At 40.7% G+C, this 19,633-nt stretch overlaps 1 protein-coding gene across 2 annotated transcripts in view; it reads right to left on the bottom strand.

The window, feature by feature from the left end:
- Nucleotides 1-19,633, bottom strand: part of esyt1b (extended synaptotagmin-like protein 1b) — a 31,620-nt gene that overhangs the window by 10,752 nt on the left and 1,235 nt on the right. For both annotated transcript variants that reach the window (XM_058055732.1, XM_058055733.1), the window contains exons 2-31: nucleotides 18,028-18,069; nucleotides 15,148-15,282; nucleotides 14,993-15,066; nucleotides 14,852-14,924; nucleotides 14,694-14,783; nucleotides 14,546-14,601; nucleotides 12,020-12,140; nucleotides 11,431-11,607; nucleotides 11,184-11,266; nucleotides 10,983-11,031; nucleotides 10,300-10,389; nucleotides 9,976-10,071; nucleotides 9,581-9,652; nucleotides 7,227-7,313; nucleotides 6,381-6,530; nucleotides 6,186-6,296; nucleotides 5,947-6,123; nucleotides 4,112-4,197; nucleotides 3,655-3,703; nucleotides 3,491-3,580; nucleotides 3,318-3,413; nucleotides 3,175-3,246; nucleotides 3,006-3,092; nucleotides 2,770-2,916; nucleotides 2,601-2,710; nucleotides 2,372-2,528; nucleotides 866-1,042; nucleotides 416-498; nucleotides 298-346; nucleotides 129-218 (exon numbers count right to left, since the gene is read on the bottom strand). In XM_058055732.1, coding sequence (XP_057911715.1) covers nucleotides 129-218; nucleotides 298-346; nucleotides 416-498; nucleotides 866-1,042; nucleotides 2,372-2,528; nucleotides 2,601-2,710; nucleotides 2,770-2,916; nucleotides 3,006-3,092; nucleotides 3,175-3,246; nucleotides 3,318-3,413; nucleotides 3,491-3,580; nucleotides 3,655-3,703; nucleotides 4,112-4,197; nucleotides 5,947-6,123; nucleotides 6,186-6,296; nucleotides 6,381-6,530; nucleotides 7,227-7,313; nucleotides 9,581-9,652; nucleotides 9,976-10,071; nucleotides 10,300-10,389; nucleotides 10,983-11,031; nucleotides 11,184-11,266; nucleotides 11,431-11,607; nucleotides 12,020-12,140; nucleotides 14,546-14,601; nucleotides 14,694-14,783; nucleotides 14,852-14,924; nucleotides 14,993-15,066; nucleotides 15,148-15,282; nucleotides 18,028-18,069 — 2,976 coding nt within the window. The remainder of the gene's footprint in view (nucleotides 1-128; nucleotides 219-297; nucleotides 347-415; nucleotides 499-865; nucleotides 1,043-2,371; nucleotides 2,529-2,600; nucleotides 2,711-2,769; nucleotides 2,917-3,005; nucleotides 3,093-3,174; nucleotides 3,247-3,317; nucleotides 3,414-3,490; nucleotides 3,581-3,654; nucleotides 3,704-4,111; nucleotides 4,198-5,946; nucleotides 6,124-6,185; nucleotides 6,297-6,380; nucleotides 6,531-7,226; nucleotides 7,314-9,580; nucleotides 9,653-9,975; nucleotides 10,072-10,299; nucleotides 10,390-10,982; nucleotides 11,032-11,183; nucleotides 11,267-11,430; nucleotides 11,608-12,019; nucleotides 12,141-14,545; nucleotides 14,602-14,693; nucleotides 14,784-14,851; nucleotides 14,925-14,992; nucleotides 15,067-15,147; nucleotides 15,283-18,027; nucleotides 18,070-19,633) is intronic.

The raw sequence follows: 19,633 nt of genomic DNA, 5'->3' as shown, positions 1-19,633 counted from the left end.
CCTCAAGAGAAGTCGTGTTGGGCTACTTAGTTTGCATGTCTAAATCGTTAGAACCTGAATATAAGACAACAGAGCTTTAAATACTATATTAACATGTGCAACATGAGTAAATGTCATGAATCGCTTACTTTGTCCAGGCTGCCATGATGAGACAACGTTTGGACCCACTCCAGTATGAGGCGAACACGGCCAGACTTGACATCGTTCAGAGTGTACCACTGCAAAGTAAGTACACGCTTCCTGAGCCACGGCACTGCAACACGAGACCAGATCCAGTGAGGGGCTGTGTCTGCTCACCTGGTCTAAGCACTGGGAGCGGATGATGTCGGCCACGCTGACGCTGCACCTAAAGAAAAAGGACATTTAGTGTTGTAGTGAGAATCAAACATGCTGAATATTTTTGCTGGACCCTCACCTTCCGAGAAAGTCATCTTTGTCCATGTCTTTGTCGTACAGCTCCACATTTACTTCCTGACCGGGCTGAGGCCTCAGCACCACCTGTTGGAGACCGAAGAAAATGTAGCTTGGATGGCAAGAAACTGGTGACACTGAATGGTTAGGATCTCCACTCTTTAAACATGTCGGGATGATCGCTTGTGATTCAACCAATCTTTTGGTGATTTTTGGTGTCAGCTCTCATTGATTTTGCCTGATATCGGACACAAACATGCCAAGTTCATGATGATGACCACCAAAGTAGTGGAGGGTCAATGCTTTGGATTTTTTTCCTAGCTTTCTACTGTCCTCACTACTAAGTAGTCCACACTTAACAATAACTACATATGCTTGACCAAAGTCAGCTGGGATAGGCTCCAGCTCACCCTCAGACAGGATGCCTGAAAAGGGATGAAAGCATGCTCAGCACCTGATACATCTCGTTCCAGACGGGGCTGAGATCCTCCTTGATGACGTTGCTCTTAAATGTCACCTCTCCAACAGCGATCTTTGCATAGGGGTCACTCTTGCCCTTCTTCATACCACCCATGAGGTTGTCCTTGGCAACCAGATCCTGAGCCTCCATGAGGACAATCCTCATTAGCCCCTGCATGGATAAGACACTCATTCATTCTGGGGCATCTCCGCACGATGAATCATTTCATTTAACAGTACCATGAATTCTGAATAACAAATGCTCACTAACAGTTGTATATATTACACACGTATATACGTATATACATATCAATTTAGTAATGATTTTGTATTGTATTTATATTTTTGTCTTACTTGCTCCCGGATGCTGATAATATGTGGGAGCCCATAAAGGTCAGATTTGATGACTTTGAGTGCTAATGTGCATCATTGTGGTAGTTCCATGCTAAATGGCTAATGCTAGTAAAACACTGGACTTCAGCCACGGTCATCACATTGACAGCCTGTCAATAGCAGCTGTAACTCAAATTTAGCTGGCAGTTGAATGCCAAAATCATCAGAGAGATGTAAAAATATGAAAAGCACTGTTTAGTTGGGCCACTCTTATGCCAAGGTAGCATTGTATATGACAAAAACAATACCTGCACTGCTCCAGTCTCTGGCAGGCCATATAATCTGTGATAACACAGCGACAGTAGATACAAATAACTTTGGTCTTGCTACAAGAGCCATCTGCCAGGGCTTTGAAGCTAACTTTACCATCTAAATACTCTTTTCTTTCTCCATTTGCCAGCTCGTGGCTACAGAGTTACCGTGCTTCTACCAAACTACGGTGGGGGCAGGGGTCAAACAGGAGGAGCGCACCATAATCGTGCATCAAAATATTTGCCGCCGTTAAAGGGAACTTCTGTTAACGTGTCATTAACACGTTAGCTTTGACAGCCCTAATATATATACGTATATATATATATTATAAATTATATATATTATATATATATTATAATTATATATATATATATATATACTCTATATTCCATTTTCTCTTCCATCAGAATATAAAAAACAATAAAAGTAAAGATTGCTCATTTTATATTTGGGGTCAAGGGACCTATACATTCAAACCAACAGGTGGCACCATTCTACAATTAGCATTAGCTTCATAATTCTTTCTTTCTTTAAGATAATGGTGATCAAGCAAGATGCAAAAAATATAATGATATAATGGAAACTTCACTGATACTGAAAACTAAATCTAAAAAAATATTGTTTTCAAACAATTTTTCCCAAAACAAAATTGAAGAGAAGAAGAGAAGGATGGCAGTTCAAAGGACGTCAGAGTGTTGCTCTCAAGTAGAACTCTATTCTTCAACCGCCAACAACAGAATAAATGTCAAGGCAGGAAACTTCTATTTGCCGCCCAAAACATAGTCCACAAACCACGTCCCCAACCCCGGCTGAATGGGTGAGAGGCACGCCCGCTAGTGTTCACTATACGATTTACCTGACTGGCAAAGTCGAGGTCTGGGGAAGTGTGAAGAGGTTTCACCACCGCGGGACTTGATATTTCTTCCTTTGCATCGTCCATCCCCTCAGCAACATCTTCTTGCAAAGCCACTTGGGAGACAAGAGTTTCTACCGGAGTGTCCACCAAACTTGACCTAAGAACCCAATGTAGCATGAAAACCAAATAAGACCTGAGACTAGTGTGCTTGGATATACGCAGCGCTCACTTTTGCATCACATCTGCCTCCCGTTTCTGCTGCTCAGTCGAGCGGTCGGAGTCTTTGGAAGTGAATTTAGCCTCATGATCACCACAAGGACATTTGCTCGGAATCAGCATCTGCAACAATTCCATGTGAAGTCTGGTGCGATTTAAGACTAGAATGAGAGATCGCCTACCTTGAGTTCAGCTCGAAGAAGAATCTGACTCTCTGGGGAGGCGCCATCCAGATGGAACCACTGATCCAGGACCAGTTCTGGTTCCGAGAGCAGCTCTCTGATTGGGACGACTAAGGAACCCATGGGCAACGTCCAGCTGTGAGAGAGCTGGAGAAACAAAGTGTAAAGGTAGTAATACAAGTCAAGTTTGTTGATATCAGATGGTGGAAATACTAAAAATAATATTGTTAACTTACTTTGACAACAAGATTCTCTTCTCTAGGGTCATGAACCAGGAAGCAGAACGCCTCATTCCACTGAGGTGATGTCGTGCGATCACACACCTACAGCAAAGATGGACGTGTCAGTCCCAGATGCCAATACCCTGGTTATTATTTGGCTAGTTGCCACGCTTAGTAGTCTCACAGTAGTTTTGTGGGATGTTTTTCCAAGAAGCATATCCGCTCCCACTTTTGGCTCTTTTCCACTCTTTTTCACCTGTTGACACGCCACATGGGTCATAATAAAACACAGATCATGCCTCCTCATTACCTCCTCAACACACTTACTGGTAAACCATCTGCTTGTTCGATGAAGACAAACAAAAGTCCCGCCGATGGAACGGCTTTGTTCTGGTAGGACTGCCTGGAGTAGAACTTGAGAATCTGAAGAGAATCGATATTATTATTTTTATAGTTGGATGAAGCATTTGTACGCTTTTTCTTCTTCTAGAAGCACTCACCTTATCCAGTTGGTCTGCCTCCGAGGCTGTTGGAAGCCATTCCAGGATCAGGTGAACGCGACCTGACTTGACATCACTGAGCGTGTACCACTGATACATAAAACACACACAATCCTTTGAATACTTGAACAATTCAATGACAATAATATAAGCCGTTTCCATACCTGATCTGTGTACTGAGAATCAATTATGTCCTTCAGTTTGACCTTCAGCCTGCATGTTGAGAAACATGACAATTATTTCAACCACTTGATAATGGAATGGATTTATTTTCTCAAATTCATGTTTATTTTTATTTTTTAATGTATTTACACTGCAATATTTGATATTTATACATATATATTTAATATAATTTGCGTTCTACATGAATTTTCTAAATGATTCCAACCATATCAAATTCTACAACCTGTCTTTAATATACTGTAAGTGTGTGGCATAATTTGTCTTGTGAATCGGACAATAAAGTGTAGATAAAGGAGGATGGCAGTGCTCTTCTCAATACTGGCATCGCTGCTCTGGAGGTAGTAAGCAGTATTATCAAGCAGTTGCAGTACGTGACAGTATTTACAGCGTAATAGTATCGATAATAACAACACTACTAATGTGTACTGGAAGCAGTACCTTCCCATAAAGTCATCCTTCATGTCCATGTCTTTATCAAACACCTCCAGATGTAACTCCTGACCTGGCAGCTGGGTCAAAATCACCTGATGGAGCAACAAAACTCATCATTTATCATCTGGTACATGTATTCATAATCCGATGAGTTGCTACTTTACTGTGGCCAGAAAGCTTTCTACAAATGCATTAAGGATTAAATATTCTAAAACAAAAGATGCAGATTGGGCATTGATACTTTTATGTTGAAAGAACTCAATTGTACATCAATAATTCCTGTAACCACAAATCTCACTCTCTCAATTTCTGCGGCAGTTTTTCCTTGTGTATGGAAGGCATCAGCTGTCATTCAATATATAAGGAAGTAGATCCTTGTCCGTTTCCAATTTCAAACCAATCTTCGACTTGAAAAAAGGTTTTGATACTGTAAAGCATAGAATAGTGTTTATCAAACTAAGCAAATCCTACTTTTCTTCAGAAAATTGAAAGAAAAAGGCTAGAATCATATTCATTAGTTAGATCACAGGGTGTCTGAATAAATGACACATTCACATTCTTGCATTCACCTCCGTTCCCTCTGTCCACAGGTGTCCTGCAAGGTTCCATTTTATGGCCTTTGTTATTTTCATTCTATATAAACAACCTTCCTTCCAAATGTATGTAGACGATACCATAATTTACTGTTTGCACATGGTAATACAACAATTCATGTAGCTGATAAACTTACACCATGAGCAACATACACAACATGGACTCAGAATGGCTAAACCAGTCCTGCTGAAAACTCAATGCAAACAAAACTGCTGCTATGTTCTTTTCAAAATCTAACATTGCAAATAAACAAACAGATCTTTACGTGAATGGGGGAAAGATTTAAGCTGTGTCAGAAATCGAATATCTTGGTGTCCTAGACTTAAGAATATCATGTAAACATCTGATAAAAAAAAGGTCTGTAATGGTGTCAAATATAATAATTCAAATTTCTGGTACATAAGATCACAGCTATCATTAGGCGGCTAATATGTCCATGTGTACTATGGTCCTGCCACATTTAACCTACTGTCTTACAACACTAAAACCTATAGAATCACTGTACAAACGGACAGTCAAAATACTGGATAAAAAACATGAAGACAACAAGTCGATTGTGAGACATCAGTCGATCTTTGGGAAGAATGAAAGAATATTATTATCTTAAAAAAGTACTATCACATCAGTGCGTTCCCCTGGCAGGGAGTGAAAAGAACAGGCCCACATTTTGTCCACTGAACACGCCTGTACGCCTCGCCGCTCTACAGGCATGCAACCAGGTCCAAAAATCTGGCAACCAGCGCTGGCTCGCCTCGCAAGCGGCAGCTTGCAGAGGTTGAGAAAGATGGAAAGACGGAGTGACTGAGCACCGCAATGTGCCTGTGCACACAACAGTAACCACAAATCAACGTTAATATGGATCAAAATATGCCTTTGTTGGCCCAAAATTGACGCACAAATTAACTCCATAGACGTGCACCTCCCAAAAGGTCTTGCAGCTCCTGTTTTGACCTTTCTCTCCTCAACCTCAATTACTAGCTCACGACAATGAGCCAAAAGATTGTCATTTGCTCATGGTAAGGGTACGCAAAGTGCAGCTCAGGGGCCATCAGTGCCTCATTTGTCATTGCATCAAAGAACAAACTAAATACAATATAAAAAAACAGCACAAAATGGTACAAATATCGTCCACCGTGCGGCCAAAACAAATAAAATAAATAAATATAAAAGAAAATATATTATATTCCCTATAATGTTCTTCTATATATACAATTCTGCATCTGCATATCTTATCTGCATGTGGTTACCTCGTACATCTCGTTCCAAGTGGGGTTTAGATTGGCCTTGATGACCTCGCTGGTGAATGTTTCCCCCCCCATGTTGATCTTGACATAGGGGTCACTCTTGCCCTTCACCATGCCGCCCATCAGATTGTCTTTGGGGACGAGGTTCTGCCCAGCCAGCAGGTGGATTCTCAGTAGGCCCTGCTCACACAGCAGAATAAATATGCGCACATCCAGCCTGGGTTTGGATGCTGGATTGTTACCTCCGTTGCAAAGCTGGAGTGAGGAGACGTCTCCTGAGGTAACTGCTTGCCTCCAGATTCCAGGTGAGATGACACATCAGCCGTGATCCGTTCCTCATCCAACCATAGCATCTATACGGTGCATGGAAGAATGTCTATCAGTTATGATGATTAGTCTTTCATTTGCGAATTTTTCCATGTGTCAGGCCACTTTACTCGGAGAACGGCATTGATATATATGCGACTCGCTGGCCCGGAGTTGTCCAGCGTAAACATCTGGTCCAGAGAGAGAGTAGAAGTGGACAGCAGTCGAGACAGAGGGAGGGTCAGACTGCCCAATGTCTGCACGCGGTCGACATCCTTCACCTGGTTGAGAAAAAACCCAAAGTTAACAGTGAACGACTCAGTGTCTGAAAGTACCCTCACTGGCCACTACATTAGGTAGCACAAAAACTGCCAAACAGTAACACGCAATACAGGCTTGTTTGAAGTGGCAGATTTTCATGTCACAAAGGAAAAACCTCCTTCCTCATGGACATGATCTCACCTGCCCTAACTAGATGAGGAGAGAAAGGGGGCTTCGCTACACATCTTAAAAAGCAGCCTGGAGATCAGTCAGCTGCAGACAACTGTACAGTTTGACAATGTTGTTTTTCTCCAGCATGATGTTGCTCTCATGTACAGCTTGTGTAGCAGTACATTTACCATCCCCACACAGACATTTTTGTGTCAATAGCTGGCAACAACATGATAACTGTGACTTGCCGACAGTCAAGCTGGGATATGGGTGGGGGCTGCACGAGTGCTGCCGGCACTGGGGGAACTGTGGTTCATTGAGGGGAGACATGAATTCTAACCTGTCCTCAGTTCCCTGGTTCTGCTTCACAATGTCACAGTACATGTTGGATTTCATGGTTTCCTCATTGAACCATGGTTCCCTCTGTGCCGGCAGCACTCATGCAGCCCCCTACCATGACCAGCCCCGCCATGTTACTTTGAGAGTAGATGAAAAACACAATGACTGTGTGTTGAGTGAGGAAATGTATACCACTGAGAGGTTACCTGGACGTCAATGTCCTGTTTGCGTGGGTCCTGAATGAAGAAGGTAAATGCTTCCTCCCAGTCTGGATCGACAGTAGTGTAACATGTCTGAAAACATGAAACAAACCTAAAGTCATTCAAGTGTAGTGTCAAGTGTTTTGTACACTGGATTTTTAAACACAATTTTAAAAAAACATGACAAGCAAAACAAATGTTTAGAAATACAAATGAACTTTCTTCTGTCGGTTCTTCTTGTGTTCTTTTCAAGGTAGACAGGGGCCCAGCTGCAATGTAGTTATCCCTCGTTTATCACACTTTATTGGTTCCAGACCCGACCGTGATCAGTGAATTTTCGTGAAGTAAGATGCCTCATTCATAAAAGGTATATTTTTGTTAACACATAGAAAATATTCTTCTACATGGGTTTTTTTTAGCATTAGCATTAGAGCTCTCCAGACTTGAAATTACATCCCATAGTCCCTTTACACTCCTATTACCCAATATAGTACACATACTTTTAAAAACTGTATTAAACATAAATAAGACATAATGTACTCACACATGTATGCATTGAGAGAGTTCATTGTTATTCTTTTTTTACTTCCTGATCTGCAGTGGCTATTGTCTCATCAATGTAACATTACTGACACCTAGTGACCCAGGTACAATACGACAGAATACTACATATCATGTATTTAACTGTCTTCTGAATACCTTATTCAGAATACCAGAATACCTTTGAGTTCATTTAGCCATTTTTATGCTTGAAAATAATTAACTTAATAATTAAAGGCAAGAAAAACTTGACAAATTTGCTTCAGTATGCTGAATGCTTAGCGCACAAGCCTCACAGCTAGGAGACCCAGGTTCGATTACCCCCTCGGACATCTTTGTGTGGAGTTTGCATGTTCTCCCGTGCATGCGTGGGTTTTCTCCGGGTACTCCGGTTTCCTCCCACATTCCAAAAACATGCTAGGTTAATTTCTGTAAAAAACATCTGATCGGCAAAAGCCTATAAATGCCTTTCAAATCTGATCATTGCTGTGAGACTCAAAACAAGTCTGTAAAACCTCAGTAGATTCAGTTTGACACAGGCTACACAGGCCAAAATCATCACACAGCGACTTAACACTCAAAGGGTAGCTAAGAAATATACAAGACAAGTTCCAATACGAGTTTAAAATAAAGAATGGCAACTATTTAAACTTCTTTCCATGATGCATTATTCCCAGCTGAGCAGTTCATTGGCCAATCATGGCAGCCATGTCCGCATGAGCTTCCCAGCTCTTAAGATCGAGTAATGGCCTCTTCTGATTTTGAATTTCTGATGGGTTGATAAGCTTGTGGTGACTTTTCTCAAGTGCCTCGTCCTCACTGACTTATGTATGCCAAAATATGTATTTTTATGATGCGGACATGTGTGGCTTAAATATGTACAAATCTGTTTTTCGCTCTAAATTTACTGGGTGCATCTAATACACCGGAAACTCTGTCTTGTCTTTAAAACACTATTTGTGTGTTGTTGTTTAACTCATTCACTACCAAGGAGGTACTTTTTTCAACCCGACTGCTCGCTCCCAATTCATTCCCATTTATATGTCTTTTACGCTTTTTGCACGAGAGGCACAGAGAGGTGATGATGCAACCGCACAATAGAAGAGAGCACGTTTGATGCAGCTTGAAATGTACAGTATCTTTTCACAAAGAGCCAAATGTACAAATTTATAGAAGTCAACAAGCAATTGGGGCTGCACAGCGGTCGGGTGGTTAGCGCGCAGACCTCACAGCTAGGAAACCAGGGTTCAATTTCACCTTCAGCCATCTCTGTGTGGAGTTTGCATGTTCTCCCCGTGCATACGTGGGTTTTCGCCGGGCACTCCGGTTTCCTCCCACATTCCAAAAACATGCTAGGTTAATTGGCGACTCCAAATTGTCCATAGGTATGAATGTGAGTGTGAATGGTTGTCTATATATGCCCTGTGATTGGCTGGCCACCAGTCCAGGGCGTGCCCCACCTCTCGCCTGAAGACAGCTGGGATAGGCTCCAGCACCCCTCGCGACCCTCGTGAGGACAAGCGGTAGAAAGTGAATGAATGAATGAACATGCAATTGGACTCTTGAATATGCTTGCATGTTCTCCATTTTGTTGCATTTTCCTGGTTTTTCTTTTGAATTGTCTGCCAGCATCCCTGGCCAATAGCACTCATCATAAATAAATAAAAATGTGTATAGTTCATCCATGTGATATGGATGATCGGTATCAGAATCATATCAAAATATATCAGAATCATAAAACCCTGATTGGATCATCCCTAGTTTAATACATGGAACCTACGTATTTTGTGGCAATCGGATCTACTGTCGATATACCATACCTTGCTCTCTCGAGTAATGTCCTGCACAGACAACTGTACCATTGGGCTGGGCATTTTATTCCCCTTCTTCATCTAAAAGTTGCAAAGAAAGACATGAATAGTAAATCAGGTGAACAAGTTGAAGGTGTGCAAATCCACCCCAGCAACAACAGAAACTTGCAGACAGGAAGCGACATTTAACTATTATGTGACACATTCAAGAAGGCACAGTTCCCCGTTAAGACCACAATGAGTTGTTCATTCCACACATTCTGTCTGAGGGGGTGGGGGAGTAAAAATAGCCAGCCAGTGTGTGTGAGCAGAGGCCACAGCAACAACGCAGTGGAATGTTACAGTAGATGGCAACCTTGTAACCACACAAACAACTGTGAGTTTCTGGAGTCTTTTTGACTCACGGGAAGAGCTTCAGCCTTATCCAGATAGACGACCAAGATGGCGGTGGAGGGCGGGTCCGCCGTCTTACTGGTCACGCTTTCATTCCTCTTCAAGATCTGAAGTGAGAGAGTGTAAGTTATTGCTGGAGGCGAAAAAAGACTCACAAAATCAGTGCACTATATGTACATGTGATTTATTAAGTTTTTTATTTTTAATACATTTACAAACATTTCTAAAAACATTGTGTCATGCTGTCATTATGCAGTGTTATGTGTAGAATTTTGAGGGAAAAAAATCTATTGATTCCATTTTGGAATGTGGATGTGAACATAAGAGAGGCACACCTGCTCCAGGCGATCAGTCGTGGACATCAAGGACAACCACTCCAGTCTGAGGTGGACCCGACCTGATGGGGTGTCCTTCAGCGGGAACCACTGACGAGACATGAACATGTAGAGAAAGTTAGGCCGCTTCATTAGGTACACATCTAATACAGATCCATACAAGAGCTCCAGCAAAGAGCTTGAATACTAAAGATCAAAATACACAGAAATTGACGGGAAAACTATTTAAACTGGAGGAAGATGTGAAGGAAGGGCAAACTACGGGGGTTGAAAGGAATAGATGTATTGTATTTTATAGATTATTAGGGAAGTCCAATATTGGCAGTAAAGTGTTATGTTTTGCTCCACTTAAACAGTAGTACCGGTTGCTACTGACAGGTACCACTGCACACGCTTTCCAGCAACCACAAAGTACCTGCAAAATGGTGCCAAACAGGAAACCAAAATAAGAGCACTAAACGGGAAATGGCATGAATTTAGATGTGACTTCATTCAATATTTCTATTTGTCTGGCAACAAAATTTGTCATGAATTCCACAAGAAGTAGGAATGCCACAAGATAAATAAATAGATTATACAATGATATCACTATTGTTTAATTTGAATCATAATTAATCAAAATAACTTTTTTGTAGAGTGCCTTAAAGCACAGGTCCAGGAATGCAAAAACAGGATTTGCTTACTTCATCAACCGCTGTGGATTTCTTCACGATGCCTAAGTCCAGTTTGGTCCTACAAGGAAGAGAAAGAATGCATACATGAATTATAAAAAAAAAACATCTCCACCCCTTCATATCGAGTAATGACAGTGCATTTTACTCACTGAGTGACATGTGTGACATCTAACATACAAACATAAAGAGACATGAAGGATGCACATGTACCTGCCCAGGAAGTCATCCTGGTCTGGATCTTTGTCATAAACCTCCACCTCCAGTTCCTGACCAGGCACTTCATGGACTATCACCTGATGTACCAGACACACACACAGATACATGTATCCTGACAGGATGGTGGGATGTCACATGGATGAAAACAAATGACAGCACTGTGGCGGCCTCACGCCTCCGTGATCCAGGACTGGGAGAGTGGGTGTCCCATGAAAAATGTAAGACCTCCTTTGTTCCTCACCTCGTACATCTCCCCCCACTTGGGCGAGTCTGTGTTGTCAAAGTGCTGGGAGGTGAACATCTGAGGACCCACCCTCAGTATGGCATAGGGGTCGGACAAGCCAGCCATGACCCCTTTGACGTAGTTGTCCTTTGCAGCCAGGTTCTGGGCCTCCACCAGGTGGATCCGAACCACACCCTGGAGGGAGATCAATGACAGCATCAAAAAGAGCTGAAATAGAAAATGCATCGCCACCACAATTCTACAACCATTTTTATGATAGTAAAAGGGGCAACACTAGAGAAAGTCAGTGGAGGTAAACCACTGACTCAACACACATTGTGTCATTGTGGTCTAAAGCAAGCAACATTATAGAATAGAATACATGTTTCTCCTCAATGAACCACAGTCCCCTCAGTGCCAGCAGCACTCGTGCAGCCCCCAACCATGACCATGCTTGACTGTAGGCAAGACAAACTTATCATGTTGTCGCCGGCTATTTACACAAAAAAGGCTGTGTGTTGATGGTAAATCTATACCGCTATACAAACTGTACACTGACTACTTTAAAGTGTATCCAAGTTTGCTTGGGTGTATAATGCATCCTTACCCTTGGTAAGGGCGAGCGTAGGTGCCCCACGTGCATGTTTGGGACCAGGGGAACAACCAGGCGGTTGGGCAACACCAAGAAGGAGGCAATAGCATCCATGATCATGCTGTCAGACATAACACTGAGAGGAGGAAGGACACATTTCAGAGGCATTCCAACAATAAAGCACCATTGAAACATGAATAGTGATGTTTATTATTAGACTTAGGTTAGGCCCAAAAAAACAACAAAAAAAAAAAATATATAATAATAATAAAATAAAAATAAATAAATTATATATATATATATATATATATATATATATATATATATATATACATATATATATATATATATATATATATATATACATATATATATACGTATGTGTGTGTGAAACTAAATTACATTGATTTTGACAATATAATGATAATAGTAATAATCACATATTTATTCATAATAAATTGACATTAATATAATAATCATATTTATAATAATAGGATTTTTTATAGTTAACTTTTGATCCTAAAAACAATGAATATTACATACGGGGGTGCTGGAGCCTATCCCAGCTGTCTTTGGGCAAGAGGCAGGGTACACCCTGGACTGGTGGCCAGCCAATCACAGGGCACATATAGACAAACAACCATTCACACTCACATTCATACCTATGGACAATTTGGAGTCGCCAATTAACCTAGCATGTTTTTGGAATGTGGGAGGAAACCAGAGTAACCCGCGCATGCACGGGGAGAACATGCAAACGCCACACAGAGATGGCGAGGGTGGAATTAAACTCGGGTCCCCTAGCCTGCACGCTAACCACTCGGTCGCCATGCAGCCCATATGCACAAGATTAGTAACAAAAAAAGTCATGGAATAAAACCACTATAGTCACCTCTACACTTCTATTACCCAATATAGTTGACATAATAAGAGAAAATAATGCATATGAGACATAATTAGTGATCGACCGGCATGTTTATTTTGTGGGCTGATTGCGATACCGATTTTTTTTCACCCTTAGCCGATGGCCAATTTTGCTTGGGCCGACATTTGGGGTCGATACTGCTTTTGCTCCCTCAATTTACATTAAAAAATGACAATGATAACAAATATTACAGATCTCAAGTTCAAACAAATATTTATTGAAATGTAAACACTGAACACTGTAGGATTTAGCTTTCTTAAACACAATAAATATTCAACCATGTACAAAACATTTCTGTTGTAGTTTAAGTTTTATCTAGCAGCGATGTGATGACTGCTCCTCCACAGTGAGACACCCCCCCCCCCCCCCCCACCTCCACACACACAAACACATCACACTGACACAATTTAGTACAATATATAAAACATTTCTCTCATCATTAAAGTTTGTGTTGTGCACACTAAAGACCTCTAATAAGCAGACACGGCTGCTCCAATCCGTTCTGTGTGTGTGCGTGCGAGCTCAGAGAAAGCGCACACACATAACACGACACGCGTTTAACCTCAGCCCGGCGTTGGCTGAATGAAACTCCTACAAACACCATGGGACTCAATTGCCAAGGTTGCCATTAAAGCGGTGTTGGTAACAGCTGTACATATTAGCCTCCAACTACATCAACAGCTCCCTAATTCCAATGTTAGGCACTTTTAAAGATGAAGCATTCAGCAGCATTCCTGGTTTTCAGACCCACAAACTAAACTTCCTGGTTCCCAGCGTGCTTTGCGGCACCGTCAATGTAAATAGTTGGTCAGTTTGTAGTTAAAGTTGCATTCTTCATTCTTGGTCTGCTCAACTTGTGAGAGTGCTTTTATTCGTCTGTTGCGTTGGTATGTGATGTTTTTGGGATTTCTTGGTGTCACACCATAACTTAAACTGTTATGCCTAGCGGTCACCCAGTGAAAGTTGATGAACTGTGTATGGTATAAAAAGCAAGCTTAATCTTTTACTTTTGAAATAAACGCTGTGCTCTGCACTATAAGACCACAATATTCGCAAGCACGTATATTACATGCACGAGGCATTCATGTTACATATTTCAAAGCAGGTGGCAATATTTCAACTAAGGTTAACTGTTAGAGGCTTATTAAAAGTTGAAAACGTACCCTTGTTATGATTCACCAGTGGGGGTGGGGTACCGCCACTGCGTGTGTTTTAGGGTCCTCCGGCAACACAAAGCTGCCCGGCGGATGCCTGTCTGTAAATCATGCGGTGGAAAAATCGGCGAATGCACGCGCGTATCGGCCGATACCGATTCAAGTAAAGAATGCAAATATCGGCCCGATATATCGACTGGCCGATGTATCCTTATGTATGATGATCCTTAGACATAATATACAATAGCATTGGCAGAGTCCCTTTTTTTACTTCCGGTTTCCGGACAGTACTTCCTGCTCTCATCAACGTAACATTACCTAGTGACCACTGTATAATATATCATCCAACATCCTTGAATGTGTCTTCTGAATGCCTTATATTTGTATGTTACTTCCTTTGGGCAGTTTTATGCTTAAAAATGCATAACTTTGACAAAAAAAAGACACAAATTTCTCACTCACTTCAGTCCAGGGATATCCAACAGATTAGTCAGTCCTGTCCAGTTGATATCTAGTTTCTGGGGCGACATAAAGCAGAATAGAATCATTCAGCATGCGAAGCAATTGGAGAAGAAGAGTAAAGAGTAAAGCTGAATGTAGATCAACTTACAGGCCTGCGGATGAAGAACATGGTGACCGCTCCCACTATGGGCACGTCACCAATCAGCGGCTCCAGAATGACCCGCATCATCCCGTGCAGCTTTGAGGAAATAGACATGAGATAAATGAAAAAAACATTCCTGCCGTGTGGTGTTTGTTCCTACTCACTTGTATTCCTTTAACTCCAGCTTTGCAGAAGTATCTCTTCACCTCCACATTGATCTCCACATTGCCAACATAGCTGAGAGCAAGATACTGTCACAAACCAGCTGGCAGAAGTAGTGGGGAGGGGCGGAGCAGACATGCTACCTGATATACAGATCTAGCAGGACTTGTCCTTTGTCGTTCTCTGTGTGTGCCTTGATCCCAACCACCTTCATGGCCTGCAGGAAGACAGACGAACACGCCTGATGAAAGCCGATGGCACAGCTTTGTACGCCGTAGAACAGCGGCAAGGGCATCACCTTAGTGCCCATGTCCACTTTGGTGAAACTCAGCGTCTGGAGGTGACTGCTGGAGGCTCGGATGGACGGGGCAATGGTCTCCACCAGGAGCTTCTCCAGGTACTGGCCAACAAAGGGCCACACCTGCTGCAGCACCTAAAGACCAACACACACAACAATAGATATATACTGTATATAGTTCAACTCTCATTTTCCAATTGCCATATCAAGCGATACCGATACAGAACACAGATATGTGTAACATCACATTTTTCTTGAGTTAAATTATAAAGTAAGAATACCGTTGGTTTTGTTGGCTACTCCACCCATCTCTGAGTAGAGAAGTAATCTTTTGCATATTTTATATAATGGTAATGGTAATGGTTTTATTTCATTTGAACATGCATCAAATTACAATTGAGTGAATCCCATAATCAGTTCACAGTTCCACATGTCCAAAAGGAGTAGGAAGAAACAAAGCTTATAAAATCTTACCCTCCATCTGGTACTTTTACAATCAATAACTGTTACATTTGTTCACTTCCTGCTTTCTCCTTTCCGAATATAATTTGAGTTTTTATTTTATTTCATATCATTTCATTTCATTTCATTTCATTTCATTTCATTTTATTTTATTTTATTTTATTTTATTTTATTTTATTTTATTTTATTTTATTTTATTTTATTTTATTTTATAGGTGATATGACCATATGATGTGACCAAGAATACCTTAATGTTTCTTGTACCTTGATTTATGTTATTTTTGGACAGATTTCATGTATTTTTAGCTAACGGCACTATTTTGTGCTCTGATATAATGTGAATTAGTAGTATGTGCGATCAATGAAGTTCTATCTTATCCATCTGAGAAGATCAACTACATTGTTTTTGGAACCTAACTGTTTCCCAAGTATATTAGTACATGTGTGAATGTATACATGAGAGGTATTAACTTACATCTCTTTGTAGAAAGGTGTTTAATGATAGTAAGTACATTTACTTGTATTCACTTACACTGCAGCCTTGCCACATCCAACATGGGGGCGATGCTGACGTATATATACCTTCAGCACTCAATGCAAGCTCCACATATATGGTTTTTACAACAGTGCTTCCTGTATCCCAGAGTGTTTGGCTGTACTGTGTTGTAAATGGCTAATAAGTTACATAGAGCTCACATTGTTGTTGGTTATTCTGCATTATTTGTTGGTAGTGTATTGTCTGTTGTTATCTACACATTACGCTGTCATTGTAATGCAGACCTACCAACATGTACAAATTTATAGTACTCAACATGCATGCATACATGCACTCAACATGTTTGACTTCTGAATACGCTTGCATGTTCACATTTTGTTACATTTTCCTGGTTTCAGTTTCAGGTTCAGTCAGTACAGTACAGATACGTGAAAAAATATGATCACTTTCTCTAGTATTTCTAATTGGATTTTTCAGTGCAGAATTTTCAGTTCATTATAGAAGCGGACCAAATTTTGTCTTGAAAGTTACAGTTCATATTATACCGTATTATATATTAAATATTATATGGTATAATTATATGCACCATATTGTTTTTCAATAATTATGAATAAGTCCCAGAGGTTCAACAAAGGAGTAATGGAAGCATGTTCTCTAAGTTCTAGCCTTGATGCTGCAATGTAGACAGTTTAAATTGGCAGTAATTCAGTAAACCCTGTTGGGCCCTTTTGTGCATATGTAAACATATGCGTGTGTGTCTCCAGGAAGGAGCATTATTATATATTGTATACTTTATCTACTCTTTACATATACACTGTAACTTTGCACTGGTCCAATGAAATAGATGGCTTATAGCGATGTAACACTAAGGATTGGGACAGGAGGACACAAACCTTAGAAACACTAGCATAGCGATGTGATGCTGTAGTGCTAACATTATGCTCACTGTTTAACAAATGCTGTATTTAAACGAGAACTGCACTTTTTGGGAATTTTGCCCATCATTCACAATCCTTAGCAACATGAACACATTTTTCGGCCCTTTCTGTGTATTCTAGCCCAAGAATGTAAAAATAAAAACTACAACTATTCCATGTTATCATGAGTGTACGTGTTAATGCATGATCACAGCATGGACATCAAACCATGAAATGTTGTTCATCGTTGAAATAGGTGTATCCCAATGACAGTATTGTAAGCTAGCTCAAATTAACAAATTGTCTCGTGTTATGAGGCACAAAAAAGAAATATGTTTCACATGTGCATTGATTGTGAATGATGAGCAGACTTCCAAAAGAAGTGCAGTTCCCCTTTAAGTGACTGAGGCAGCTGTGGCTGAGCAGTTGTTCCAATCCTCACAAACAGCACCGCAACTTGGACAGTATTCTGTCCCACGGGGGAAAGAATGAAGTGCATGGGCAGACTGTTTGTGCCACAGTTGCTAACAAGTAGGCATCAGTGAAGAATGAGTCATCAGCTCATGTGGAGGCCTCCATGTCCTCCAGTCGTACCACTTAAAACTCGACTTTGTCTGGCTCCAACATCTTGTGATCTTGTTAACATGGTGGATGTTACTTTTGTGTAACTACAGTATCAAGGGGGGAGGGGGTGCACAATGGCTAATTTCTTTTCATGCACAGGGCTGCTCCTCCCCCTTCCTGTGTGCAGGGCTGCAGTTAAGTGGAAATGTTGAGTGGGTTGTCTGGCACCCATCCTGCTGCTTCTGCTGCAGTACAGACTGGCTGAGGGGCTACGATAACAGAGGGGTTGGCCTTTTCATGGCTGCAGCCTGCTACCGTAAGCACTGTGCATGTGCCACATGTCAGCAATACAATGTCAGTCAGCATAGCAGCTGTGTTTGGTAGCATGTGTGTGCTTTAGTAAACGCCAAACAAACAAATGGCAAGTCTTGTTTTCCTTACCTTATTCAGCCATTCCACTTTCTCAACATCTGGAAAGTTTACCTGTGGTAGAAAATAAAGAAAACAAAGATTTTTACATTGTGTAGGGCACATAGGATGTGGCATATAAATTGGCAATACATTGTGTGTACTGTACATATACGGTATATCACCACATTAGGGACACCGGCAGAGTTTAAGGATGTTCAATATGCAAAATGTATCAAAACATCTCTTATAAATTTCTTATTTTTTCAAGACCTTGCAATCTAAATATGAGATGACATTTTTTAAATATGTCTAATAAAAAATGACAATAACAACAACACAATAGTAATAACAATATTTTGTACCTATAAAGCACTTTTTACATACTCAAGATATTTGGAGAAAAAAATACTGAAATACCCACGACCCTTGTGAGGATAAGCGGCAGAGAAAATGGATGGAATACTGAAATAAAAAATATTAATACAAAAAATATACATACAAAACAACTAATTATATAATAATTACATGTTGGATAATCATCAAACAAATTTAAATATTAGTCAAAGTCAACAAAACTGAAGACAAAATGCAGGTTTGAAATGAACCTTTTTACTATTAAGGGAGAAATAAATCCAAAGCTACACGGCCTTGTATGGAAAAAGTGATTTCCCCCTAAAGCTAATAACGGGTTGGGCAACATTGGAGGCTTTTCCAGCATCTTCACCATCAAGTGTTTTTAAGGTCATGACACATCATCTCAATAAGATTCAGGTCAGGACTTGGACTAGGCCACTCCAAAGTCTTCATTTGGTTTTTCTTCAGCCATTCAGAGGTGGACTTGCTGGTGTGTTTTGGATCATTGTCCTACTGCAGAAATCATGTTTGCTTCAGCTTGAGGTTTGGTAGACGGCAGACTTTATGGTTCCATTATCACAGTTAGTCTTCCAGGTTCTGAGTATTTTCCTTAATGTTGTTTTTGTCCAGCTGTGCTTTTGGTCTTGGAACTCTGGCCTGCAGGCCGTTTTTGCCCAGTGTATTTCTTATAGTGGAGTCATGAACACTGACCTTAACTGAGGCAACTGAGGCCTACAGTTCTTTGGATGTTGTCTTTTGTGACCTCTTTGATGAGTTGTTGCTGCACTTGTGGATAAAGGCTCTCACTGTGGTTTGCTGGAGTCCCAACGCTTTAGAAATTGCTTTTTAACCTTATAATGATCGCTTTTTCACAAAGGGGCCATGTAGGTTTGGATTTTTCTCCCGTCCCTTAATAATAAATGTAAAAAAATGCATTTTGTGTTCAGTTGTGTTGTCATTGATGAATATTTAAATGTGTTTGATGATCTGAAACATTTAAATGTGACAAACATGCAAAACAAACGATCGAGAACAAATCGAGAACCTCTTTTTCAAAAAAGCGACTTGCGCTATGAAAATGCATCTTGAAGTTTTCTATCGCTCATTTGAATCACAGTGGGTGCTGCTGTGAGATCCTCCCATCTCGCTTTTTTGCAACAAAAAGTGACCGAATAAAAGTCATCTGTAGTTCTAAAATATTTGTTTGCGAATACAGAAGACCAATTAGGCAAATTTGATTATTCCATCATTACATAATCACCATTAGCAACCCACCACTGCG

The sequence above is a fragment of the Doryrhamphus excisus genome, chromosome 18 (genome assembly GCF_030265055.1).
Source record: "Doryrhamphus excisus isolate RoL2022-K1 chromosome 18, RoL_Dexc_1.0, whole genome shotgun sequence".
Classification (NCBI taxonomy): Eukaryota; Metazoa; Chordata; class Actinopteri; order Syngnathiformes; family Syngnathidae; genus Doryrhamphus; species Doryrhamphus excisus.
Note: the sequence above shows the minus strand (reverse complement) of the source record. Positions and strands in the feature narration are given on the sequence as shown.